At 42.1% G+C, this 27,625-nt stretch overlaps 1 protein-coding gene and 1 non-coding gene across 4 annotated transcripts in view; both read right to left on the bottom strand.

The window, feature by feature from the left end:
• disc1 (DISC1 scaffold protein) overlaps window positions 1–27,625 on the bottom strand; it is a 248,571-nt gene that overhangs the window by 70,781 nt on the left and 150,165 nt on the right. For all 3 annotated transcript variants that reach the window (XR_005630805.1, XM_039737724.1, XM_039737722.1), the window contains exon 10: window positions 12,113–12,173. Coding sequence is in view for 2 of the 3 variants with exons in the window: in XM_039737724.1 (XP_039593658.1) it covers window positions 12,113–12,173 (61 nt within the window). In the remaining variant the exon portion in view is untranslated. The remainder of the gene's footprint in view (window positions 1–12,112; window positions 12,174–27,625) is intronic.
• On the bottom strand, window positions 11,616–11,805 carry LOC120517063. Its single transcript, XR_005630984.1, has one exon. It is a non-coding gene; the product is annotated as a U2 spliceosomal RNA (small nuclear RNA).

Here is a 27,625-nt window from a genome sequence, read left to right as displayed (position 1 = left end):
TTGTGTTTCGTTTCATCGTCCCGTTTACTGTCCGTTATATGTGCATCAGTGAATGTTGTCCCGTAAGTTAAAAAGGGGAAGGATGATGGAGAGAGACAGCAGCCCGTGACGGGAATTGCCTGTTAAACTCACCAGATACATCCGGGACATTCCACATTTAAAAAAGAGCGAAAGGCAAAATAGTCTTATACAATTATAGTCAGAGAGTGGTGTTTTGTGAGAGAGAGAGATTTCTGTCGTGGGAAAGGAAACTGAGAGGAGAAAGGAGACAATTTACCTATTCAATTACCAACTCATCACTGCCGTTCATTGCATCATTCCACTGCTTGCTTTTTCAACATCACTTCTGCGACAACAATTGGACTGCACATTTTTGTCACTCGTTTTACTCAACTTGAGTCAAATAACTCCTCACACAACCCTAATCTTAACCATAGTGTAACCAAGCGTATCACGTTTCTTCACTTGGGCAAAGCAAAAACCTCCTCAATGGAGCAGAGCTCTGGAGGTTGCCCAGTGTGACATGACCTTTAAGTGGTTAGGTTAGGGAAGATGGGGTTCTCCCATTCATGTGAAGCACTGAGGATGCAGTGCGGGCCACTCACAATACATCTCTGTCTCTCACACAGTCTGTTAGTATGGTCCACCAAGTTAAAGGACCACTAGGAATTGTTCCCAATGGCCAGTTTATCCCTACATGCTCCTTCAAACGTGAATCTACTAGACTGCATGTAAATGGTAAGAAATGGCAAAGAATGAGCAGCTGAGTGCAAACATCCACTTTATGTCAACTCGTAAGGTTTCACTTGTTCATTTGACAATGAGTGCATCATGTTTCATGGTTCTGCAAGAAGCGTTTTTGAAATAAAATCAATAGAGCTCACTCTGGTGTCAGTGTCAATCCACTGCAACACTCTTTATAGACATCAGTAAGGCCTTTAATGATATCCCTTATCCTCATCCAGATCTAACAGACACTGTGCCCTGCTTTTTAAGGCCATCCTATAATGTTTCTGTGTACCACACACAACCTTGAGTGCTTGAACAACACAGCTGTAATGAAATAAGAGCATGCATTCCATAGAGAGTGTGGCATCACTCCAATCACCTCACCTTCCCACAAATTTGAATCTATTTCAAGGTCAAAGGCATAATTATTACATTTCTTTGGTCCCACGCCAACACTGGCAGAAGAAAATAAATTTGTATCAGTGAGCAAACTCAAAACGGTACCTAACATTGAAAGGGTTCCTTTCTCGCTCTTTCTTTCAGGTGACCCTTGGTCTCCAGCTTTCTTGTCAATAAACGTTTGCTCCCACTATAACAATCAGTTAACCATCTGGTCATTTTAAAGACTCTTAATGGTGTCCCATCTAGGTAAGCTCCAGAATCAGCTTGCCATTGTCTCTTGGGCTACAAGGACACTAGGCTTGATGATTCTGCACATTTACACCCTTAAAGATGCCAGGTCACTCAGGCAGCTCCAGAACTGCCTGTATCAAATGAACTAAACAGTCCTTCCAGTCAGGGGCTGTCTTGCTGCCACCTAAAGCTTTTGGGTGCCCACCTTGGCCTAGACAAATAATGCAATGTACATCACTGTGCACAACTTCTGGAGCTCCTGGTACATTTATAGAGTTTAGCTTCTGTATATCTGACAAAACGCTGGCTTCTCTTTTCTTCAGTTTATCTTCAAATTTAAATTGGTTCAAGTGGACAAACTCAAATCAGTTTTTAGTCTCCCTTATGGTGCATTCATAGAAAGGCCTGCGAGGGGCATTCAAACATTTCCTAACAGTGTCATTTTTGAGAAGTGTAAAGCCAGTCTGTTAGGATTCCATCAGTATTCCATAAACTAATGATTGGATTCAAGATGGTTCCGGGTACAATACGCTGAAAAGTTTTTTTCTCAATTTTCTATTGTAATTTGTAACCTTGTTCTGTTTTGAATTGTATTTTGTGTGTTGTTTAAAATGCTTTGTGATATTACTCCAGCGAAAGGTAGAAATAAAGATTTGTTACTTGTATAAAACCCAGCAAGATTGTGATATAACAATAAGCGATTAATGAGCGATCGTTGTTTTTGTGCCACTTCTTTTCATGGAGCCATACGAGTCAATTTGTGAGCATAAACAAAATGATTCAGTGGAGCTGAACAGGAATGTGTTTGTGATGTCATCAGCGTCTTTCATGTCACAGGTAGAGGTTTAAAGCGCATGGGACCACGTGTCTGCAGGGACATATGGTCAGGGGAGGCAGGTCACCTGTCATCATGAAAAGTTAAAAAGACTGATAATGATAACATAAAATAAATGTGTCCACTGGTCTGTGCTATAAATTTGTTTTCTGTATGATTCTGATCATTTTGATCATTTTTATAGTCAAAATCAGTGAACTGGCACATTTCCTGATCAAGTACAGAGGAGGAACGCGAGGTGCAGCAGCGATGAGCCAAGCCTTGCCTCGGATTGCCCTCTCCTTCACACACTGGGTTGAATCATGCAATTGGCGCGTGTGTATGTCGCCAATATAATGTTTGCAGACACGTTTATAATACACCCTATACACATCTTTAATGAATATGTGTGAAATATTTAGTCTTGCTGATCGGACATAAAACCACAGTGAAAAGTCACAAGGTGAGACAGACAGTACCGTGCAGCCTGAAGGGGGCGTATGTGAGCCCAACCGGTGCTTGTTGCTGCTGTTCTTCTACGCAGAGGCACCAATAAGTTAGCGATATCAGAAAGTCAAGTTCACTGCAGTGGTCCTTTAATTTTTTTTTTTTTTTGTTCCGACTGTCTGCCAAAATGGAAGATTAAGACTTTTAAAACTAAAGTAAAATAAGGAGGACTTTAACAAGAAAGTAAAAGATTTTCAGAGAAAGGATAGGTGCATGGACTTCATTTACAAATAAAGGTAAGACTATAAACTGTTTTCAATTTTATAAAAAAAAAAATGGGATCAGACTAAGAAAAAACAATCCAATATTTAAAAACTAAATTTTGATCTTAAATAAAATATTCTTTTGTTTTTCTTGTTATCCATTTGTTGAACAGTCTGTATTAAACTTGATTAAAGCATCAGAATTAAAAGCTTTTAAAAACAACTAAATATTCCAATTAAGGTCAAAATTGAAATTCATTTTTTTTGTGTAACTCTATACTTTTATTTGTATTGAATGAGTATGAATTGTGAAATTGCAACAGCAAATTTAGAACATGTGGAGGGTATGGAGCAAATGCGCTCTCACCGCTGTTTCTCACCACTATATATGTAGCGTTCTTTCTTAGCGAAATATGTACCTTATACCTGTGTGTGTATAAAGAATGCTGATGAGATATGAAAGATAACCAGTAGTCAATGTTCATTCTGCTAATTGAATAGTGAATAAGCTACTCTTTGGAATTCATATATTTGTAAATCTGACTCCAGCAGTCACCAGCCATGAACATCACTGCATGGCACTCGTGTCTGATCCATTATTCTCATTGGGTTCACTTCTGGATTCCTTCACATTCAATCAGAATCATCAGCAGACAAGAACTTTCAAACTGATCATTATCTTGTTCATCATACAAGTACAATTGTACAATTTGCTACTGGAATTATTATAAATAATAATTAAGTAGACTATGTAAACCTATTAAATAAATATTAAAATAAGATCATAAGCGCTACCACCTAAGCCTTGTGTTTTACCTTCTTAGGCATTTTGTTCTCATAGTTCGAAAGTTAGGCACCATCTGTATCCTACACTCTTAAACACACAGGTTCTTTAATGGTCTTTTAGGGTTCTTTACAGGGATGTGTGGTTCCTTGTAGAACTATTGGTTCACAAAGCACCATTTCATTCTGGGAAGGGTTCTCTGCATGTGACATTGGTTCTTTGTACTTTGAAAAACATTCTTATATGTAGAAAAAAGTGAAATATTTGATGTATGGCATGTTACCTAGCAGGACACCAATAAATTAAGAAAACCTGAACCTAGTCTATGTTATTGTATGCAAGAGTATTTCACGCATCTGTTCCCATCTAATCATGGTTATTTACTGTATGGAGCCTGTTATAGATCCAAATTAATAAAGGGTCTTTCTGGATGGGTCTTTTGGGAACCAAAAATAGTTCCTTTATTTTCCTCTATCCTCTACAATTTCTGGCTTTCCTGGTACATTTACAGAAGTTAACATTCTCTGTCTGGGTGACTGTTCCTTAAGCTGAAGTCACATTTCATGACCTCTATTCATTGGGTATGTCAGACTAGCCAACTGTGGATCTTGTTACCAGTCTGTTTTGATTTAAACGAGTGAACATTGTTGGATATGTCAAATTAAATGACTCCGTGCCAACTTTCATCACAGTCCTGCTTGCCTTTTTTAACTACCAGTAGCACACTGCCTGACGGAACTGGTACTGTACAAAGGGTTAAAAGGTATAGTGAGTTCAACCCCCTTTGCAGCCAATTTATTGTTTTTTCCATTCTGTTGTGGTAGATAAAACATGAGACATCAGACAAACAAGCCTTTCTTCTGCTTGTTAAATCCAGAGCACTTATTATTCCTCATCACTTACATATGCATTAGGGTTAGGGGTAGTGTTAGGGTGCTTCTGGAAGAGCATCCATTGATTGTCAAACCTCAATACTTTTGTCAGGATGAGTCACGAACTAGTTGGAGTGAGTCGTTGTGTATGTCAGAATAGACAACTGGCCTTCACAGAAACGTAGCACTAACTTCCCCCGACACGAAATGAAGGCTACGACTAAAAATCAAGTACTTAACTCCTTGTCTCTCTCTCCCTGTCAAAGGGCCACACTCAGCCCTGCTCCTGTCCTGAGCCAATTCCTGCCCTTGGCCCCTCTTGTCCTCACATCTTCTTTGAAGCAGTCACCAAGTCAACAGTTAAGGGAGCAGCTCTTCCTTGAAAACATTCATTGTGTAGTCGACTGTCTTCTTTAAAACATTTACAGAGATGAAGCTAAGGCTTACAGTGTGGAAGCAAAGTCTCTAGTGGATTAGTTCACCACAAACCACAAAGCCTCAGCGATGGTGAAAATGTTACAAGGTGGATCCGTGAAACCACAGCAACAGTCAAACCATAATGGAGCAGGAAGCCTGCAATTGTTAAGATGATGGCGCCGAGATAGCAAATCTCTTCAACATTCTTAATTAATGAAATACTCCCAGGGGTTTTTACATACTATGCCTAATATTTTTTAGTCCAATATTGTCACTCTAGTATGCTTATGCACTCAAGTCACTTTTAAAATATATGAATTTTGAATAAGTAAGGCAAATTCAACTTCTCTAACTCCTTGGATATGCCTTTAACTAAACTGTCAAAAAAAGTTTCCATTCCTCCAGCTTGTGACCTATTTAATTGGCAGTCATTTTTGAAAAGCGCCGATGACAGTCACAGGCACTATCACAAAGAAGTACTGTTCTTGCTTTGGGCTAAATTACCAGTAGGCTCTGGCCATCTGGTTTCCCTGCAGCGTGAGCTCAACACAGCAGCTGAAAACGTGTGTTTCTGTCCAAATATAAATCTCAAACTTGAAAACAAGTTGAAATGATTTTACCAGTCAGAGGTCACAGCCCCAATAACCTGGCTCCGTCCTGACTCACATTCACACACAGCGCTTGTCTTGGGGACTCGCACAGCATGCCCTGTGGTTTTTCCTCTAAATGCTTCCAGGTGGATAACCGGAATGTTCTGCTCTTGTCCTGTACTTTACTTGATGCGCAAAATGAAACCAACCTGCTGAAACCAGAGGCACTACACCAGGAAGAGTGACTCCAAATTTATGAATTCTGGCTGTGTTCCTCACAGGCTTACCTCACTTTACAGTAAATATGGAAAATTAAACTAAAAGAAAAAAATATATATATACTGTATATTTAAATAGAGTATATTCACTATATATAGCAAAAGATGCCATGCAGGGACTGGCATCCCAGCCAAAGCAGCGCTGAAATCCTTACCTGGCCAGGACACCAATGGCGTGGAAGGACAGGGGAAGACAGTTTGCTTAGGGAATTGTCTCCCCAGAGGCACCAGACAGCAGCCTTCCTGGGTTACAATACCACAATGGATTCCCACAGGGCACAATGGGAACTGTAGTTCATTGGCTCAGCCCTGTTGGGTTCTGTGGATGCCACTGGGGGGGGGGGCACTGAAAGAATTAGAAAGCCCTACACTGTCAGGATCGAGCCTCAACCAGAAGTACTCCCAAGCCACTGTTTTGGGACACCACAAAGGCTCCTGGGTTTTACATAAAAGGAGCTTCCCGTCTCAACACTGGGACCCAGAGTCGGGTGGAGGAAGGCAAAGCTTACCTGGAGGAGTGGAGGAGAAATGACTCAGAGTGTCAGAGAACTAGAGTTGTGGACGTAGTGTGGCAAACGATTACTTGTGTAAGAGTTTCACATAATAAAACCTTTAGTGTTCATAAAAAAACTTGTGTCCAAGCTTTTGTGTTGGGAATTTGGGGAGCTACAGCATCCCTGAGGACCACATATATATATATATATATATATATATATATATATATATATATATATATATATATATATATATATATATATATATATATATATATATATACAGTATATGGGTTTGAGGAAAAGTCTCCACCCCATTGGGATGCCATAATGGAAGGAATGCAAGAATGGAGGCACATCCCAGCTGGGAAGATTTAACATTTCTATCCCATTCGGGAGAAACAATTAATGAAATGACAAATGATCCATCTCCCAGAACAAGAGGTGGCAGTGCTCCGTTGACCAAGTACCAGTTAGGACACCTAGGGCTGCCTGGGATTTGTAATACATAAGGACAGTCCTGGTGAGGTCCACATTTGTGTGACCCGGAAGTGCTTCCCTCGTGCAATGCTGTGAACCCAGAAGTACTCCAAGGTCCAAAATAAAAGGAGGCAAGTTAGAGTCAGAAGTTAGAGGACAAGGCTTACCTGGAGAAGAGTGAAGGAATTACTATATTGGATGGTGCTTGTGATTCTGTGTTGAAAGAAGAACCTGTGAAAGGTAGTAAGTAAAATAAAATAGGTTTCATTTGTACCCTTGACTGTGTTTGTGCACTTGTTTTTGGTGTCAGGGCTCTGAGGTGCCCTCTTTTGGTTACAATATATATTTATATATATCTCAATTTGAAGATAATGATATTCATGTTAGTTATCCTAAGAAATGCAGCAGATGCTTTCTGTTTTTTTACTTATGCTTACCCAATATTGAGTTTACCCCCAACATTCATCCATCACTGATATTATGTTCCTGTAGTAAAGTTTTTTGCTTAATTTTGGTTTCCTTGGCATTACTTTGGGTTTGCACACAGGCTATTGGACACAGAGTTAAGGACAATTGTGATGACCCACAGTGGCACTTGATTGCTATTAAGTGCATTTTTAAATGAACTTTGGGTGATGACCAAGCAGCAGAGAGACAGCCTCTGTGTTCTTAGGATGTTTTTGAAGTCATAGCTCTTTCACCAAGAAAGCCTTTCATCAAAGCATTACTCATAATTTTAGTCTAAAGTCAAGGCAAAGTCATGACTAAACTAGCTTCTTTTTGTTTTTTCGAACATTCAACTAAAATCAAACCATTGTAATAAATTCTTAGCCAAACGTCTAAGCAAAGTCAGTACCAAACTAAATCTATCATATATTTCATATTTCTTCTTCATTTGCTGTAGTACCAGCCATTGCAAATTATTACTTTGTTGACCCAAAGTTCAGATGGCAGTATCTGTGCGCCACCGTCGGTGAGCTGATGTCATGCTTTACGTCACCATGGCCTCTTGGTACTAGCAATAGGCACCAATAAAAAAAATACAAAATTATTACAAAGAAAATGACAACTGTAACTATTATATTAAAAATCCAGAATGTGCTCTAATGATATTCTGAAAATTACAGTTGCAAATAATGACAGTAATAATTTCAAAAAATGAACTAAAAATAATCAAGGTGTTCTCAAATGAGATTCAAACAAATATCAATAGCGACAGTAATCTAAATACTGTATATATAAAATGACAAGTGTCTGTCTCTCTGTCTGTATCTCAGTCTGTCTGTGTGTCTGTTCAGGGTTATTCAAACAAACAATGTGGGAGTGCCATAAGGGCGACTTGAAATAAGCATGACCTGACCAAATAGGAAATGGTGACAATTAGGACAAGGGACTGGTGATCTAGGCAGCATGAAGTATGTATAGTATACATATTGCCACGGACATGCTCATACGGTACAGCTGAAGGGCTCTAGTGACTGTAATTCTACCCCCACTCCAGGGGTTGGCGCTGTGTCCTAATGCCTTTTCTCTTCCTCCCTCTACTGATCACATGATTGATGGCTGTAACACCTCTGATGTCACTTCGGTGCCCGCCCACTTGGACCCGCCTCTATCTGCTGGAAGGACTTAAAATCAAAAGCTCCACCATCTTTGTTAGTTCTGTTTTGAACTTGCATCTGGAAAGACATTTCCACTACTTACTGTGTGCTGTTAGTCCAACCTTCACTTATACAGGGTCACCACACTGGTACCCCAATTCTTTTTCATTGTCTTGTTCAGCCAGATGACATGTGACCTCATTTCCATATTGATCAATGATTCTCGGCCCTTTCCAGACCCAGGGACCACCAGAAGTGGGTGTCCCATTATGACTACTTATGACTGAAGTAGAAATAGCTCTAATTCAGAAGCAATACTTCATCTGTTAATGGCACAGCATCATAAATTGAACCCCCTGTGTGCCTTCTTCTTTTGAATTGCTTTAACTCCACCAGCATTAAATAAAGTCACAATGTTGAGAGGAGTGGTGGCTCTGAGGCTAAGGATCTGTGCTGGTATCCCAAAGGTTGCCTGTTTGAGTCCCCGTCACTGCCAAAAGAGATCCTACTCTGCTGGACCCTTGAGCAAGACCTGTAATTGCCCCAGGGGCACTGTACAATGGCTGACCCTGCGCTCTTTCCCCAAGGGGTATTCGAAAACGAACAAATTCCTAATACAAGAAATCGTATAAGGCAAAATAAAGAACCAAAAAAAAAAAGTTGATACCCCAACTATTTGTTTTGATCCCTCTATATTCTAATATATGAGGTAACTACACTCATTGACATTTTCTATTTTTTAAGGAGGTTTATTTATATTTTATAATATATATATTATATATAATTATAATTGTTTACTACTTAATCTGCAATTTTTGTATTCATATTGATAGTTCAAATTGATTTTTCAGTTTTTTTACTCTTTGAATTATTTAACAAGGCTTTAATTAACTCCCATGCTCTTGATATTATTGTTTTTGCCAACAAGTAACCTGTGGTCATTTTTTTAATATTTTTTCAAAACTGTGTATTGTGGATATTTTTTTTGCTTCGTACCTGTTGTCACAGATAGCTGGGGTTATAAAGATGTGGTTTCCGACCGATGGTGTCCGGGCAAGTCTCGCAATGGCACCCAACGTGGGGCCTTCCGCCTGCTTCAAGGCGGGGGATCCTATAAATAAAATTTTTGTGAGCTGCCACTGACGTGGCCGGAGGAGCCTACCTGGATCCGCGCCACTGGCTGGGGTGTGCCGATCCTGACAGCGAAGCTGAAAAGCTTGAAAAGCTGAGGCAGAGGGGCTGCAGCGAGTCTCACAGACCTCTCAGGAGAAAGGAGAAGATGGCGACAGACCGGAAGTCCCTCCCCGTGACAGGCAAGGGATTAGACGGTGTTTGCCGTGCTCCCGTCGATGACTGCTTGGCAACAAGACCGGTGAATGTCCATCCTGAGCAAAGGAAAGGTCCGTCGAAACCCGGAAGAAAGCTCCAGAGTGCACAGCCGGTGAAAAGGACTGATGTAAAGGTAAGTCCTTCACTGGCTGATGCTATATTTATACCTGCAGCTCGAGACGAATCGAAGAGGATTCTTTGATTAGTAAAGATGGAACACGACCTTCGAGTCTGTATAGACGAGCTGGAGGGGAAGGCGATCGCGCCACATCAGACACTACATCAGAGGGCAGACAGGCGCAACGCTGGAATCTTTGGCCGGAGGATCATGGCAGTACAGGTGAGTAAAACCGGTACCGTAAAGAGAAAAGGAGAAGCGAGCGATTGTGTCCTGGTATCGTGTGGTTCCGGTGAAGGAGTAGCCGCGTCTCCGATAGTGGTGGCGACGCGAAGAGCCGATTGCATGGAAGGGGTGGAGCCAAGACATCTTAGTGCCCTACCGCCAGAACCAGCATCAGTCTCACGCCGCTCCAAAGGGGTGCAAAAGACAAGGGGTCTCTTCCTTTCCTGCAGGAGGACCCAAGCCATCAAAATGCCCCAGAGGAAAAGGAAAAATCAGAGGGGGAAAACCAATTCTTCCCACAAAGTGAGACATGAGCCTGTGAGCTCACATAGCGTGACAGGCCACCCTTTGCCGGAGCAGAGGGAAGCCCCGAAGTCAGTGGGGATGAAATGAATAAGGGCGGTTCCAGTAGTTAACCCGAAGACGGGGGAAGGAAAGTACTGGAGCGGGTGCCGGCCAAAGGGTGGCGCATTGGCCCTTTTACAGAGTGAAACACACCAGACAGTGGCGTCAGGGCAACGACTCCATCCCTGTGTCAATTTTACTTTTTATAGGACCGGGCCCTGGATGACAGCAGTTTGAACCCACTTAGTCGGTAGTGGGCCAGTGTCACAGATACCTGGGGTTCTTACCCAGTCGGAATGCCTGGAAGGACCGGAAGGTGGCATTGATAGCTTCCGGGTCATGAGGGGGCAACTGCCCTGGGTTAGGAGAGGGCCACGGGAGAGGAGCAAGGAGGTTCCAAACCCGGTGGGACCCATGGCCACCGTCTGGGGGCATCTCAAGCCTCAGGGAACCCGGGAAATGTTTACTTCTGCCACACCTTGCAAGATGAAAGAATAGCCTTCCAGAGACGTCTGGGGTGCTTCCGGTGCAAAGGGCAGCACTTGCGCCACACCAGGAAGTGCAGCCAGAAGGAAGTCATCAGACGCCTGGAGCACATCCAGGCAAGAATAAAACAATTGGGGAGCTAGAGTCGGCAGCAGGTGCAGGACGGAGCTCCTATAAGGAGAGGAAAGGCGGCCACGGACATTGAATGTAAAGCCTGGAGAAGAGGTGATTGGTGCAGGGGCACTGTGTTGTGTTTGGAACTGTTTATTTGTGCTTTAATAAACTTGTGCATTTTATAAAGATGTGGTTTCCGACTGGTGGTGTCCGGGCAAGTCTCACACTGTCTATTCAGGTAATTAAGTTATTTCATCAAGTCTCCAAATTTCTTCAATAAAAAAATACCTGGTGCAGAACAAAATGTTATTGATTTGGTAATTAATTAGTGTTTTTGGGGCCCACCTCCCCATAGCACAGTCTAGTGTTACATAATGAAGGATTTTAAATATAAAAGGTATTGGATCACATATATAAGTTATGTGTATACTAGCTGCATGTGGTCTTCGGGACAAAAATCAATCTGAAGACCCCGTAACATCTAGATAGATAGATAGATAGATAGATAGATAGATAGATAGATAGATAGATAGATAGATAGATAGATAGATAGATAGATAGATAGATAGATAGATAGATACTTTATTAATCCCAAGGGGAAATTCACAAGAGATGGAAGTACTGCAATACCAGGTCGATTCGTTAGTGGACTGAGCAAGCCCCGATTCCATCTCCCTGTTCCAAAACTCAATTTAATATATGGTCCCCAGATAGGGGACGTATCAGATATTAAACTGATAAAAACAGATACTACCCTTGATCTTAGCCAAAAGGCAGAATAGTGAACATATTACATATTCGGTGTGGTACACTTAAACCAATAGCAGCAGGAAACATTGGCTGGCAACAATCCCTAAATCTCAGTCAGTGGATGATCCTGACATCGTGACGTGAGAAGGAAAGGCCTACTCTACAGTTCTGGAACATGCAGGTGAAATAATCTGCCCAAGTCACACTGCCAACCAGAATACAAATAAAAATAAACATAACCTGCAGCTCATCTCAAGCAGCCTGGAAATCATCAGTGATGATCATCAAAGTTCCAATTTCACATAATTCAGAATTGAAATAGCGATTAGAATGGGAGACTTACCTGTGCAGCTTGTCTTCCAACAAGTCCATGTACTTGGCTGCATTTTCCCTAAGGTTTTTCTCTATTTAAAAAGACACAAGAAGCAAATGAGAAAAATGTTATTTTCGCTTTTGTCTCTACAGATACCATTTCTTACCATACTTTATGCCTCAAATTGACAGAAAATGAAATGTTGGAGAACGAAAAGTCCTTGTTGCATAATCAGGGGTGCCACATACAAATACTAACAAGGAGTTCCTGGTGCTGTCAGCAGTGGAAAAAAAGTGGATCTGGGATTACCAAATAAATTCCTCAAACCCCAAATCAAAACCTCACTGACCAAACCCACCATGAGGAGCAACTTTTCTCTGTCTATGCCATGTCCCCAGCAATTTAGGAAATGTATGCATGACACAGCATTCAGGTGCATTTAAGAATCCTCAATGGACTGAGTTCAGTATGTAGGTTCTAGAACCTTCTCTTTCCATTTCCAGACCAAACTCTATCTACCAGGACTGAACAAAAGGCTGAAAGCAGGCTTGGACAGGGGAGTCTAGTCCATCACTGAGACCACACACACCATATTCACACACAGTGACAATTTGCAGTTTTCCAATTAACGTAATAGTAATAAAAAAGAATTCACGAAATGAGGTCTGCAAAAAATATTCAGTTATGAAACATGTTAAGGAATAAGAGAAGTAAAAGACAAATGTTATTATAGCCACTGACCATTATGGATATCAGGTGAATGTGGCAAATGATGGTAAATTAAAGGGTGACCACATTTACAAAATCCCAAATTGGTACAATTGTGTAGCATGTGTGCCCGCAAATAAAGCCCATCCTCATTTGTGTAACTCATCATCATAATCAGAGAGAGATTTGTGAAAATCCTTTCACAAGTGAATACATGATTCCACACAGTGCTTGAAGTGGAAAACAGATAAATGGCAGCACTGTCTGTTTTTCTCTCCTTCTTGGTCCCCCATTGCAATGCTGTTCCAATTTAACATAACTCTTCCGAAACTTTCCCAAAATTTCCAAAAATTTGTACAGAGCACTACATGAAAGATACAGTATCTCAAAAAAAAGGAAACTTTCATCCATCCATTATCCAACCCGCAATATCCTAACTACAGGGTCACGGGGGTCTGCTGGAGCCAATCCCAGCCAACACAGGACGCAAGGCAGGAAACAAACCCCGGGCAGGGCGCCAGCCTACCGCAGAGAAAATGGAACTTTCCCCACAAATTTTCTTTGAAGATACAGGTATATGAGGGGGAACCCAATAAATTCCTAGACTTGGTCAATAGCACAGGAGAAGAGTGTCATTATACAACAAGGGTGGGCAAACTACGGCCCCCCCGGGCCGCATGCAGCCCATGACATCAATTTGTGTGATCCATACACAGATTTAAAACCTTTGTGATTTTGTTAAAAAAAAATGACAGCTACGTCAATTTGAGCAGCCCATGGACAAGTTTAAAACTTTTGTGATTTTTATTAATAATCCATCCATCCATCCTCTTCTGCTTATCCAAGATTGGGTCACGGGGCAGCAGCTTGAGCAGAGATGCCCATACTTCCCTCTCCCGGCCCTTCTTCCGGGGGAATCCCAAGGCGTTCCCAGGTCAGCCGGGAGACATAGTCCCTCCAGCTTGTCCTGGGTCTTCCCCGGGGCCTCCTCCTATTGGACGTGCCTGGAACACCTCACTAGGGAGGCGTCCAGGAGGCATCCTGACCAGATGCCTGAGCCACCTCATCTGACTCCTCTCAATGCGGAGGAGCAGCAGCTCTACTCTGAGCCCCTCCCGGGTGACTGAGCTTCTCACCCTATCCTTAAGGGAAAGCCCAGACACCCTGCAGAGGAAACTCATTTCAGCCGCTTGTATTCGCAATCTCGTTCTTTCGGTCACTACCCATAGCTCATGACCATAGGTGAGGGCAGGAGCATAGATCGACTGGTAAATTGAGAGCTTTGCCTTACAGCTCAGCTCCTTTCTCACCACAGCAGACTGATGCAGAGCCCACATCACTGCGGACACCGCAGCGATCCACCTGTCAATTGCACGCTCAATTCTTCCCTCACTCGTGAACAAGACCCCAGGATACTTGAACTCCTCCACTTGGGGCAGGACCTCGCTCCCAACCCTAAGAGGGCACTCCACCCTTTTCCGGCTGAGGACCATGGTCTCAGATTTGGAGGTGCTGATTCCCATCCCAGCCGCTTCACACTCAGCTGCAAACCGATCCAGAGAAAGCTGAAGATCACAGCCTGAGGAAGCAAACAGGATAACATCATCTACAAAGAGCAGTGACCCAATCCCGAGTCCACCAAACCGGACCCCCTCAACACCCTGGCTGCGCCCATAAATTCTGTCCATAAAAGTTATGAACAGAATTGGTGATAAAGGGCAGCCCTGGCAGAGTCCAACTTTCACTGGAAACGGGCTCGACTTACTGCTGGCAATGCGGACCAAGCTCTGACACCGGTTGTACAGGGACCGAACAGCCCTTATCAGGGGGTCTGGTACCCCATACTCCCGAAGTACCCCCCACAGGATTCCCCGAGGGGCATGGTTAAACGCCTTTTCCAAGTCCACAAAACACATGTAGACTGTTTGGGCAAACTCCCATGCACCCTCCAGGACTCTGCTAAGGGTGTATAGCTGGTCCAGTGTTCTGCAACCAGGACAAAAACCACACTGTTCCTCCTAAATCCGAGGTTCGACTATCCGACAGACCCTCCTCTCCAGAACCCCCGAATAGACTTTTCCAGGGAGGCTGAGAAGTGTGATCCCTCTGTAGTTGGAACACACCCTCCGGTCCCCTTTCTTAAAGAGGGGGACTACCACCCTGGTCTGCCAATCCAGAGGCCCTGTCACTGATGTCCAAGCGATGTTGCAGAGGCATGTCAACCAGGACAGTCCTACAACATCCAAAGCCTTGAGGAACTCCGGGCATATCTCATCCACCCCCGGGGCTCTGCCACCAAGGAGTTTTTTGACCACCTCGGTGACCTCAGTTCCAGTGATGAGGGAGCCCACCTCTGAGACCCCAGGCTCTGCTTTCAAATTGGAAGGCATGTTGGTGGGATTGAAGAGGTCTTTAAAGTACTCCCCCCAACCGACCCACAACCTCCAGAGTCGAGGTTAGCAATGCACCATCCCCACCATATACAGTGTTGAAACTGCACTGCATCCCCCTCCTGAGACACCGGACGGTGGACCAGAATCTCATTGAAGCCATCCAAAAGTCATTCTCCATGGTGTCCCCAAACTCCTCCCACGCCTGAGTTTTTACCTCAGCAGCCACCGAAGCTGCATTACGCTTGGCCTGCCGGTACCTATCAGTTGCCTCCAGAGGTTGATTTCATTAATAAAAATGACAAATACATAAACAGAGCGTGTTTTGGAACATGTGAACAAATGAGCAAGCTCGTTTATAGTGTGTAACAAGAATAACCCAGAGACATTGGGAAGGTTTGGGGAAGCCACCCGTTTAATATTTCCCAGCAGCAAAATCTGTCAAAAGACAAAGACATGTTCACACAATGGAGTCCAAAACAAAACTGAGTATCATCCTAAGATGGCTGCTTTTAAAATCCTCACAGGGGAAGTGATGTCATCAAGACCAGAACCAGAAGTGATGTTGTTGGCTGCCCCAGAACAGGGCGGGATTTCTCGAGAAGGGTCTACAAGGAATTGAGAGAGAGAATTAGCGCACTTTGCCACTCCCTGCTTTGGCGTGGAAGTACATTTATTCAGGCCCTTTGGTTGTCCCCTAATTACACATGTGTGACAAATGTCACATGGGTACAAGCAGAAGCTTGTATTTACGGGAGTGGACTTTGTACTTCGTGTAGCAGTATTCATACTGTGATGTTTCCATCTTACATAGTCGCAGGACTGGTTGCAATGTAAACATACAAATTCTTGTGTGTGTGTTTGAATTGCCTGAATAAATTCAGGCATTGTTGTCCAAGCACTGTATTACATTTTACATTTTGTTATCCCTAACAATGAGTGCTACTGTGAAAAGATGTAAAATTGAAGATGAATGCCACATTTTTAACAAGGAATGGACATACAGCTGTATTTTTTTTACATATATTGAAAGTAAAGCAGCGTACCTAATATGTCATGACAGCCTTGCTCTTTTAAGGTGTTTAGTTTGAAGAGACATTTTCAAACTAAGCACAATAAGTTTGGAAGTATTCTATCAGAAAGTGAATTACCACAAAAAGCTAATTTTATTTGCTGCTTTCTTTGTGTCCCAAAGTTATATAGTTATATGACTAATAAATGTCTTTTTGTGTAAAAATTACATTCATTATTTAGTAAATTTAGATTTTTGTCACATGCAGCCCACTAGAGACCTTACAGATGTCCTTGTGGCCCTCGAGGAAAAAAGTTTGCCAACCTCTGATACAGAACAGGCCACCGAGTATCATATGGCTACTGCTTAGTCAGTCCACCGAGTGGCATCATGCTGAGTTTGTTGAGTGCGTATTTCTGGCATTTATTCCATAATTATTCATATGAAGATTTTTTTTTCTACAAGCCCCCATGGCAGATGACATTGGTGTACCAAAGACTGGACTCCTTTGGTACTGTGTCTCTTCAGAGAATCCTTGGGTACCGCTGGTTTGACTTTGTGTTAAATGAGCAGTTGCTCACAGAGTCCCAAATGAGGCACATTACCTGCATTGTGAAGGAGCGTCAGTTACACCACTATGGCCATGTGGCATGATTCCCTGAGGGTGATCTGGTTCTCAGGGTCCTCATTGTTGAGGACCCAAGTGGCTGGAAAAGGCCAAGGGGATGCCTATATAACACCTGGCTGCGGCAGGTCATTTCCAGAGAGTGGCACTGGACGACATGTCTGCCTGGGAGGGGCTGCCAACCGGGATCCCAAGCTGTTTTGTCATGTGGTGTACCAGTGCATGCACCCCAACCTGGCATACCTGGTGGAATTATTCACAAAGAGCTTGTTTCCCAGGGACAGACTGTGAATCAGTGATATTATATTGAACTGCTGAGGCCTTTACGGAAAAGCATCAGGAAGAAACATCTGGAAGGATTGTCATGCATGCACCCAAAACTAGAGTTTGTACCCTGACAATGCAGCCGCACACATCACGTTCAGACTGAAGGGAACATTTGCTAGAAATAACACAGGAGGCTCTAGGAACAGTAACAAAAGGATGGGGACAGAAAATGTTTTCCACCAGGAACAGGAGAAACTCTGGGATGTGTATTTCCTTTTTCTGGAGAGGAATTTGAAGGTAACTAAAAGGGAATTATCATAATAAAAGTTTGCTTTTTTTTAATAATTCCAGGAATTTTCCATGAGTAGACCAAATATCAACAAATCTGGTCCACTGGAGGCCTAATTTGCTGCAGACAGACAGACATGATGATAACAATATGTGCTCCAAAGTAACTTCATTTTAGTGCACTGTGGGGTCAGCGTACATGAAAAAAGTCAACAGGTATCGTAGAGGTATGTGCTGAAGTGAGAATCTGCTTGCATCAACACAATAGACACAAAACACGTGGGCTGCTCCAAGTTATAATATAGTTGTGTCATGGAAGGCTTCATGATGTATCAGCAGTCTGATTCCTTTGCACTCACTTTTTTCCTAGATTACAAGAATTAACTTTAAATGACTACATCAGACTTTTTTGGTGTACTCATCATACTCAACGCTTAATCCTTTCCCAATCATCCCATTTCTCAGTGTTTCCCAGCTGTTTTAAAGTTTTTAATTACACAGACGGCATTCAGACCCCAATATTTAAATGTGCTTTGGTGGATGGCCGTGGCCCTTGCCTGGCTGGGTTGCCTCCGCAGTGGAAAGACTAGGGGAGAGAGCATGCTCAGGGCATTATCTCCCCAGGAACGCTAGAGGGTAGCCCCCCTGGGCTGCTGAAACACCACGGAGTCCCACAGGGCGTTATAGGGGTTGGAGTTTGGTACAGCCCTGTTGGGTTCCATGGGTGCTGCCAGGGGGTGCTGCAGGGACTCCTGAGCCCTTCATCATTGGGCTCTCATCTTACCCAAAAGTGGTTTCGGACCAATCCTACTGAACACCGGAAGCACTCCCAGGGATCACATAAATAGAGCCAGTGGTCACTGATCCAGGAGCCAGAGTTGGGAGGTGGAGTACGAAGCTTGCTGGAGGAGGAGTGGAGGCAGAAGAACAGAGAGAGAGAGAAGAACAAAAAGGACATTGTTGTGTGCTTTAGACTGTGTATTGTGCTGGGCTGGTGGGAAACGTTTGAAAAATGCTTTCCATAAGAAAATAAAAAAAAGTGTGTTGCTGAACTTGTGTCCACATGTGTTGGGTTTGGGGAGCTGGTGCACCCCTGGTGGCCAACGTGTACTGTCTTGGTCACGATGGCTGTGATGCTCCATACCCTTAATTTTAACATTATGCAGAACATAGATGTCTAACAGTGTGCCCTGCAGACTACTTTGGGACATCAGCACCACAGAAACCTCTTAGGCAGGATGCTGTTCATTGACAATAGCTCTGCCTTCAACACCATTGTGCCCTCCTGCCTGGTACTAAAGCTGAGAGACCTTGGCCTGAGTAGCTCCATCTGTAGCTGTGTGCTTCACTTCCTGACCAATAGACCCCAGTCAGAGAGGACTGCCAAAACTAACTCCTCCATGCTCTCTAATAGACATTAGCATTCCACAAGGCTGCTGCCTCAGCCCACTGCTATGCAGTCTGTTCATCTATGACTGTGCAGCAAAGCATGCAGGCAACAGCCTCATCAAGTTCTCAGATGACACGACTGTGATTGGCCTCGTCAGCAACAACGAGTCTGCCTACAAGTGAAAGATAAAAGACCCTACTGTATGGTGCCATAACAACAACCTCTCCCTGAATGTCCACAAAAACATAGGACATCACTGTAGACATCAGAAAGAACCAAAGCAGTCACACTCCACTTCACGTGAATTACTCCCAAATACCAGACAGTAAGCAGCATCAGAATCGGGGTGTCAGCATCACCGACTGCCTTTTGTGGTCTGTCAATCACCACCTGCATAATCAAAAAGGCCCAGCAAAGGCTTTTATTTTTCCTGAGGAGGCTAAATAAGTGTGGGGTGCAAACCAAAACACTGGTGAACCTTTACCAGCGCATTATTGGAAGTGTCCTGACCAGATGCATCACGGTGTGGTTTGGTTTTCTCACTTTCTAGGATCGCAATCTCCTGTCCATGCAACTTCTAAAATAATTAGGGCTGACCTTCCACAACTTCATACCATCTACTCAACCAGATGTCTCAGAAGAGTTGAATTGATCACCTCTAATGACAGCCAGCCAGTTCACCCCATTTTCACTTCACTCTACCAGCTTCAGGAACAGTTTCTTCCCTCAGGCCATAAGGACTGAGTTCTGTATCCACCTGCTAGTTTATGTGTACTGATACTGTAATGTTACTTTTTTCACTCTTAATTTATTTATTTATTTATTTATTTATTTATGCTTTGTAATTATTTATTTATCTTCAGCTACTCTTATTTATTTACAGCAGGGGTGTCGAACTCCGGGCCTGGTGAGCTGCTGTGGCTGCAGGTTTTCATTCTAATCCTTTTCCTAATCAGCAAGCAGTTTTCACTGCTAATTAACTCCTTTTCCCTTCATTTTAATAGTCCTGTTTTTAAGGATTCAGTCTTCTCAATGTATTCCTTTTTTCATTAAATGACAGCCAAACAGAAATGAGATGTGAAACGAGCCAACAGATGACCAGCTAAGCTGGAATTTCAAACTCCAACCAATTTCACTCCAATCAATTTCTTAATGAGAAGCCAGTTCTTGCTATTAATTACACTTGTTGTTTAATTCTGTGGCTTGTTGCTGCTCTCATTCTGCCACAGCAGACATTTCCAAAACTGTTGACCGGAGTTCGACATCCGTGATTTACAGTATTTATTTATACATCACTGCAACAATCACACAAGAATTTCACTATACAATCGCCGTGTATGTGACAATAAAGATCTCTAATCTAATCAAATTGAATGAACAAGACTGACTACCACTAGAGCAGTTGTAAGTTCCATGGAGGACATACAGGCATCCCAGTTGGAATGGAGACTGAGTACTTGCCTGGCCAGGAAACCATAGTGGATGAACTGCAGGAGTGGAGACACAACTCGACCAGAACGCCTTGTAATATTCCTTCTGGCTGGGATTGAACTATAGTGAATGGACTGGGTGAAGATGGATACCAGAAGCAGTTCATACCTCCACACAGTAGGTGGCAATGTTCCTTAAGGGAATTGAAGTGTGGAAGTTGGAAACCTTGGTTGGCACCAGAGGGTGCTGCCAAGGGAGGACATTACTGGTTTCCACATGAGGCGGAAGTGTTTTTAACATGCAATGTAGTTATAGTGGAAGCATTCTCGGGTCTTACTTGAAAAGGAAACGCCTCACATCAGGGAGTCAGGAGGCAGCAGTCGATACTCTTGGAGAAAGGAAGGAGTGAAGAAATCAATTGTATCTGGGTGTTGATCTTTTGGCAGGTGATTATTGAAAATATGTGATTGACAAATAAATTTTCTTCATTTGAACTCGGATTTGTGTTGGGTAACATCGCATCTGAGGTTTGGGGCTCAGTGGTGCCTCCTTGTGGTTACAAAGTGAAGAGCATGGACTTCCAAACGGAGTGTTGCCAAAAATGATCTCTATTGTACAGTCTGAAGAACACTTTCAAAGAGGTGATCGATAAATTGTGATAAAAATAGGGAATAAAAGTGTTCTTGTAAGCACAATAGCTAGATAAAACTAATCAAACTATATTGCACCATTCTTCAAGCTACACCCGGTGTAGAAGTTGATTTCAGACCAGTTTAACTGTTTTCCTCAGGCTCAGTCTTATGGGCAGCCGTCAGTTAATTTCACCTTCTCTCTTTTCCTGATTTTTTTGAGGGTCTCACAAATTCCTTCTATTGCAGAGTAAAGTGCCAGCAGCCAAATCCTTCAAATGATTTTAATCCCATAACTGTCTTAGCTGCCCTGGCATGCTCACTGTTCAGCCACCTGTCCTATCCACCTTGAGAATCATCCGTATTTGGCTCCTGCTGACCAACTGAGCAACACAAACAACTCCTAATTTAATACGCATCTATGGCGTTTACCTGCTAAAGGGGCCATCGCATGTCAGGTATGACACCATTACATGCTCAACCCTCACACATGCATGTAACGGGCTGCTAAGATGCACATAACCAACGGCCCTTAACTGCAGTACAAACTCACTCGTGCCAGTACAAGTGGACACTAGCAGTGCCCACAACATGGGGCTTCTAATAGTCATGTCAACTGAAACCCATTGGCAAGCCCAATACTATGCTGTTCTTTATGCTACTTACAGAAATCACAATCAGCATAATGTGAACAAGTAAAGGAAAAATAATTTAATCGGGGTAGCGCCCCATCACATCATAGAAAAGTCTGTGACTGTGCGTCCCTGTCCCGTCTGGGATGCATTTGTTTTAACTCTCAAATAAGATGGAAGGACTGAATGGTTTCATCTCATGTGTCAAAATACATGTGTCACATTACAGAACAAGAGGAAAATGTGAGTACATTAACTAGTGGTGACGTTGTAAAAGGACCTCACGCATGGACAGGTGTCCTGGCCGGGACTGGTTCCATTCCTTTAACCAATATAACAGAACAATGGAGGGAGGCTTTGTTTCAAAACAATATGCCTCCCCATCCCACTAGTTGGCAGCATCCCTGGGCTTTGGGACTCATTCCAATATCTGCAATGAATTTTGGGACTTGTAGTGCAGTGAGGGAAACCTGCTGGAGTCTGTGGGGGCCACCAGAGGGAGCTCCAGGGCATCAGGCTCCCTGCTTTAGGGAACTTCCGATTGACCTGGAAGTGCTTCCATCGGGCTGTGCCCTGGCATCACAAGAACTTCCAGGTCCAAGATAAAAGGAGTCCACTGTCTTACATGAATAACTCAATTTCGAGAGGCAGAGGGCAACGCTTGTGGGGAGAAGAGGAGTTAGAAGAGGAGAAGAAGATGAAGAAGAGAGAAGAGAGAGAATTCTTAGTTGATTGTAATTGTTAGGTTGTAAAAAGGTATTTTGAAAAATAAATATCATTTATTTGAACGTGTGACGGTGTGTGTGTATCAGTCGTGTATGGGGTTCTAGAGTGCCACCTGTCTCCTACAACAAGTAAAATGCAGTGCATGTGCATGACATCATGTCATACTATCATGGTTTTTCTCTTTTCATCCATCTGCCACCTCCTGTCATGATCAACTTCATGCAGGTCTATCAGGATGCTTCACTCTTACCAGTTAGTTCTTTTCACATTTATGTATTTTTCTTCTTCCAGGTATCATTAACAGTTAAACTTTCTTCCAATGGCAGAATCCCTCTGTGTTTCGATTCTAAACTAAAATATCTTTACCTCAGAATCAACAGCTTTCTCAGTGATGAAACCTGGAGGACAAAATGAGCCTAAGCAATCAAAAGAGATAAAGGGTTTGATGTTTTACATAACTAGGGGGCTTCAACCCCCTGCTCACTTCGCTCGCCAACAATTTAAGGAGATTGTTATTTTCATTGGAATTGTCAAATATGCATTATTATTTTCACTTTTACTTTAAAACTTCAGTTAAAACAATATTTGGAATTAACTTTTCTTCAAGATCGCATTGAATTTTGATTCCGTGTTTGGACTTACATTGTGACAACGCAACGTATAGCTGCCAGGAAGTGAATATCATTTCTTTCTCTCTAATAGATAAGCCAACTTTTTTGAATGTTTGTCCCTGTGATTTAATTGTCATAGCATAAGCTATTCTAGCAGGAAACTGTAAACGTTTTAATATGAATGGCATATCAAGATCTCCTTTGGTGTCTAATGTTAGATGTACTACATTACCTTTCTTGTTGCCAGTTAAAATTGTATATGTTAGAATTGTTCAACCAATTTTGAATACAACTAACTCTGTCCTATTGCATAGCCTATCACTCTTACATAAATTACGCAATAACATTATGATACATCCTTCTTTCAACACTAATTCGGCTGATGGAAGACGGGACAGTGTTAACGCTTGTAGATATTCTATGGTATATTGTAAATTGATGTTTTCATCTTCCACATGATCACCACCAACTGCTTCAGCATAGTCTATTGATACACATTTAACCAATTTGCTGTGTAACTGAGTTGCAATTTTCTAGTTAATTCGTTTGACTTCATTTCTTGCTGCCATATTTAGATGAATGGGTGATTCTAAACTGGCTCCTTATAAGTGTGTGTGTTCATAAGTAAGCCCTTTAATGGATTGGTGTCTGTCCAGGTTAAGTGCCAGAATGCACCTGGCATTCACAGTATATCCATCCATCCATCCATTATCCAACCCGCTATATCCTAACTACAGGGTCACGGGGGTCTGCTGAAGCCGATCCCAGCCAACACAGGGCACAAGGCAGGAAACAAGCCCCGGGCAGGGTGCCAGCCCTCCGCAGATTCACAATATATAATTCTGTATATAATATCTCTCATATCTATGTCATATATAGTGCCTTTCATATTTTCCTATCTTTTCTCTTTGATCAAATTTTTATTGATAAAATGATAAAGGAACACGGTAAAAGAAAGCCAACAATATTTGCTGTTATATTTTAATAAAAAATCAATCATCAGATTTGAAGAAGGCTTAAGATATTGACATAAGCCCTGTAGGATGTTCTTATTTCATTCATATTAAAGGAACTATATAAAGCTGAGGCCGATGCTACTAACTACTTGTGTGTTTGTAACAAAAAAATTATCAAACAATAAGCTTTCAACTGAAGAAGGCCAAACGAACAGTCTGGTAATCATGGTAATTAAGTAGTTAATACAAAATTCACAAGTGCAGATAATCTAAATGCCTTGAGGTAAAAACCAAGAGGAGGAAAAAAAATGTGTCAAGCACGAGACAAAGCAAACTTTTCAACTGCCGTTCTCATCTCTGCACATATTAAGAGCCAATTTCAGAAGTCTGCCTTCAGATATTTAAACGTTCCAATGAATTTGCCATTTAGCAAACTGTGAAAAGCCAATTGAACCGCGCGCGTGGCAGCAGCAAAGTGGTGCTTGAAACCCATCTAAAATCAATCGCGCTTTCCTTAATGAAGCCGCTTTTTTCTTCAGAAACAGCTGAAGCGGCTTCACAGTTAATAACATTACTCTAATGAAAATGGGAGTTATTAAGAGCCTTTATCACTTTTCATATTGATCCATTGAAAATGAGTCCTGCGCAACGGAAAGCCTTTCATGAAAGTTAAGAGCGTTCGCCCTGGCACTCTGGCTTCACTTACACTTACAGCTGAAATAATCAGAGGGGCATCGCATTGGACAGGATGGTATGGCTAAATGCTGTTGGACCATCCGCCACTCGGCTGGGCCTATCACATCTGTCTGGTTTCTGATATTTTCAGGAAGTGCTGAAGTTAGTCCAAGAAACCTTCATTTTATTGACTAAGCGCTTGTTAAATCCAGGGAAAGTCCACTTTTCGGTTACCTTTTGGATGGACATCTCTTTAAAAAAATGGATGCTTTTAAAACAATGAGTAAATGACTGGACAACTCATATTTATTATTAAAGAAGTATTTAATAATAATGATTCTTTAAATTTATGTAGTGCCTTTTTCACTAATTAAAATACTGTTCATAGTAAGTGGGGAGCACTTCAACCACCTCTAAAGTGTATCATCCATCTGGATAATGTGATGGTAACCATTTTTGTCCCAGTACGCTTACCACACATCAGCTGTTAGGTGGTGAAGGGGTGAGAGACACATGAGATGATTAGGGTGCCACAATGGTCAAGACTCTGGCTGGCAATTTAGCCAGGACATCAGGATACACCCTACTTGTTACGAGGGATCTTTTATGAGCACAGAGAGTCAGGACCATGGTTTTACTTCTCAGATGAAGGATGGTGCCATTTTAACAGCACAGTGTTCCCCGTCACTGCACTGGGAAATTGGGATCCACATTCTGACCACAGGGTAAGTGCAGTCTGCAGGCCTCACCAACACCTCTTCATGCAGCAACCCAAGGGCTTCCTAAATGGTCTCCCATCCAAGTACTAGCTGGGCCTGAACATGCTTAACTTCAGGAGGGTGACCTGTTCTGAAGTGCAGGTGGTCTGGCTGCTGGCTAAACTATTCAATTCATGTTGTGATCTCTGAGGTGCACTATAGCACCTGATGAAGCAATAAGAACACCAATGGGCCCTATTGTGGAAGGCTATGAGACAGTACAACTGGGTGGGATATGACCACCAGTAAGTGTGGACTGTGAGATCTGCCACCCTTACATAGAAATGGGAATTATGGTGCTGATTATGTAAGGAAGCAGGGCATGGTTTGTGATGTCACACATTCCTATTTTGTTTGGTTCATATGCATGTCCAGTCAGAGCTTTTGCAGAAACAGAGAGGTTGCTGTTGTTTTATTGCTCCATCCACCCAAAAGGCAACTAAAAATCCATGGAAAGAAAAAGTCAAAGAAATGGATTAAGCATATATCACATTGATTATTTGCTGATGTCTCACACAAAAAAGACACAAAGCGTGTAGGTCTCAAAATAACCAACAGCAACACCATTGGACATTAATGCAGGCCTCAGACCAGGCAACCTAGCCCCAAACTCTAGTAACAGGCTTTCAAGCCTGCATAAGCCTAAAACAGGTCTAAGCATTTGGAATGTCAAAAGTCTCAAAATATTCTGAAACACCATACAAGGGAGAGGATGACCTTAAACCTCTGGCCTAAAGGACAAAAGCAAAAAATAGTTGCTTTATAGTCAAAGAAAACAAGGCACAAAGAAAAAGCCAAAGAGATGGATTAAGCATGTACCACATTAATTATTTTACGATTTCTCACACACACAAAAAAAACAAAAAGGGTGCAGGTCTCAAAATAACCAACAACAGACCGGTGAACCTTAATGCAGGCCTCAGACCAGGCAACCTAACCCCAAACTGTAATGACAGGCTTTCAAGCCTGCATAGGCTTAAAATAGGCCTAAGAATTTTGAATGTCAAAAGTCTCAAAATATTCAGAAACACCCTTCAAAGGAGAAAAGATGGCCTTAAACCTCTGGCCTAAAGGACAAAAGCAAAACAAAGTTGCTTTATAGTCAAAGAAATCAAGGCGCAAATAAGGCAGAAAAGGGTGGATAGTTTTCGATTTTTAATAATTTTTTAATCCTTTATGATAACTTGTTTTCAATTTATTACTGAGTGTAGATTGATGAGAAAACATGGCAAGTATACCCATTTAAAATTAAATTTACAACACAATAAAATGGGCAGAAAATTAAGGGTTTTTGAATCCACTGTAAATAGTATAATACACATAAAGAAGGTTTGTGGTTCTAGTTCAATTTCAAACACAATATCCTTTTGAGATTCTGAGACGTTCATTCTGAGGTCAGTTTCTGTCTTGTAGTTTCTATGAACAGCAAGTAAGCTGGAAAAAGGGACACTTTAAGGGTCTTCTCTGAAAGTCATGTTAAACTTACAAAAGCAACCGACTGACGTGATGCTGAAGAATGGGAACTGAAAAAGGGGAGGCAGATGACATTTGCCTCAGGGTACCCAACCTCACCATATTGTGAACTGCTTTTAATGAGGACTACCAATGGCAGGTACATGCATTCTGACAAGCGGTGTAAGCTTTCGCTTTAAACGTGTGCTACCTCCTTTTGGGTCTACAGGGCCTCAGGCAAAATACATTCTGTTTTTGAAAGTGAACAGATTACAGCAACCATGAAACAAAAAAAAAACGACAGAACAGAAAGTCAAAACAGCTTTCATGTTGCCTGTGATGTTTGCAAAGAGATATGTGTTTTTACAAAATGATTATATTTTGACAGATTTCATTCAATCAATTTACATCTCGTTTTCAGTTTCTGTCGTGTGTGGCAGCTTGAAATCTGGCACAGAAAGGCAAACAAAAGAGTAACGTAGGAAGGACAAAACACAAAGAGAAAGTGCTTGAATCTAACATGCCCACAGTCACAAAAAGGGCAGTGCCCTTCATTCCAAATTTAGGAGGTCATACTTGCTGGCATTTGTGACAGGCCAAATTATTATTAACAATGCATTTTAAGATTTGTCAAAAATAATTTTAGATACCTGATAGTACAGCTATTTGCAGATGTCATAAATGCACTTTCACATAAAGTAATACCTCAGTTAACAAATTAAATGCAATGAACGCACCCAAAAAAATAATAATAATAATGACTGCAATGATGGCACTATCCAAAAGTGAATCAACCAGAATAAAACCGAAACAACCTCACCAATCCAAGTCCCAGCAGATGCGAAGTCATGTCCTGATAAGATTCAAGGTGCTTTTGTAAAATATTTGAAATTGCTAGTGTTTTTGAACTTTTGATTGATTAAAAAGATAATGTTTTAAAAAAAAAATTTATGTTGGAAAAACAGATAACGGAACACTTACGGAAATGAAGTC

The sequence above is a fragment of the Polypterus senegalus genome, chromosome 16 (genome assembly GCF_016835505.1).
Source record: "Polypterus senegalus isolate Bchr_013 chromosome 16, ASM1683550v1, whole genome shotgun sequence".
Classification (NCBI taxonomy): domain Eukaryota; kingdom Metazoa; phylum Chordata; class Cladistia; order Polypteriformes; family Polypteridae; genus Polypterus; species Polypterus senegalus.
Note: the sequence above shows the minus strand (reverse complement) of the source record. Positions and strands in the feature narration are given on the sequence as shown.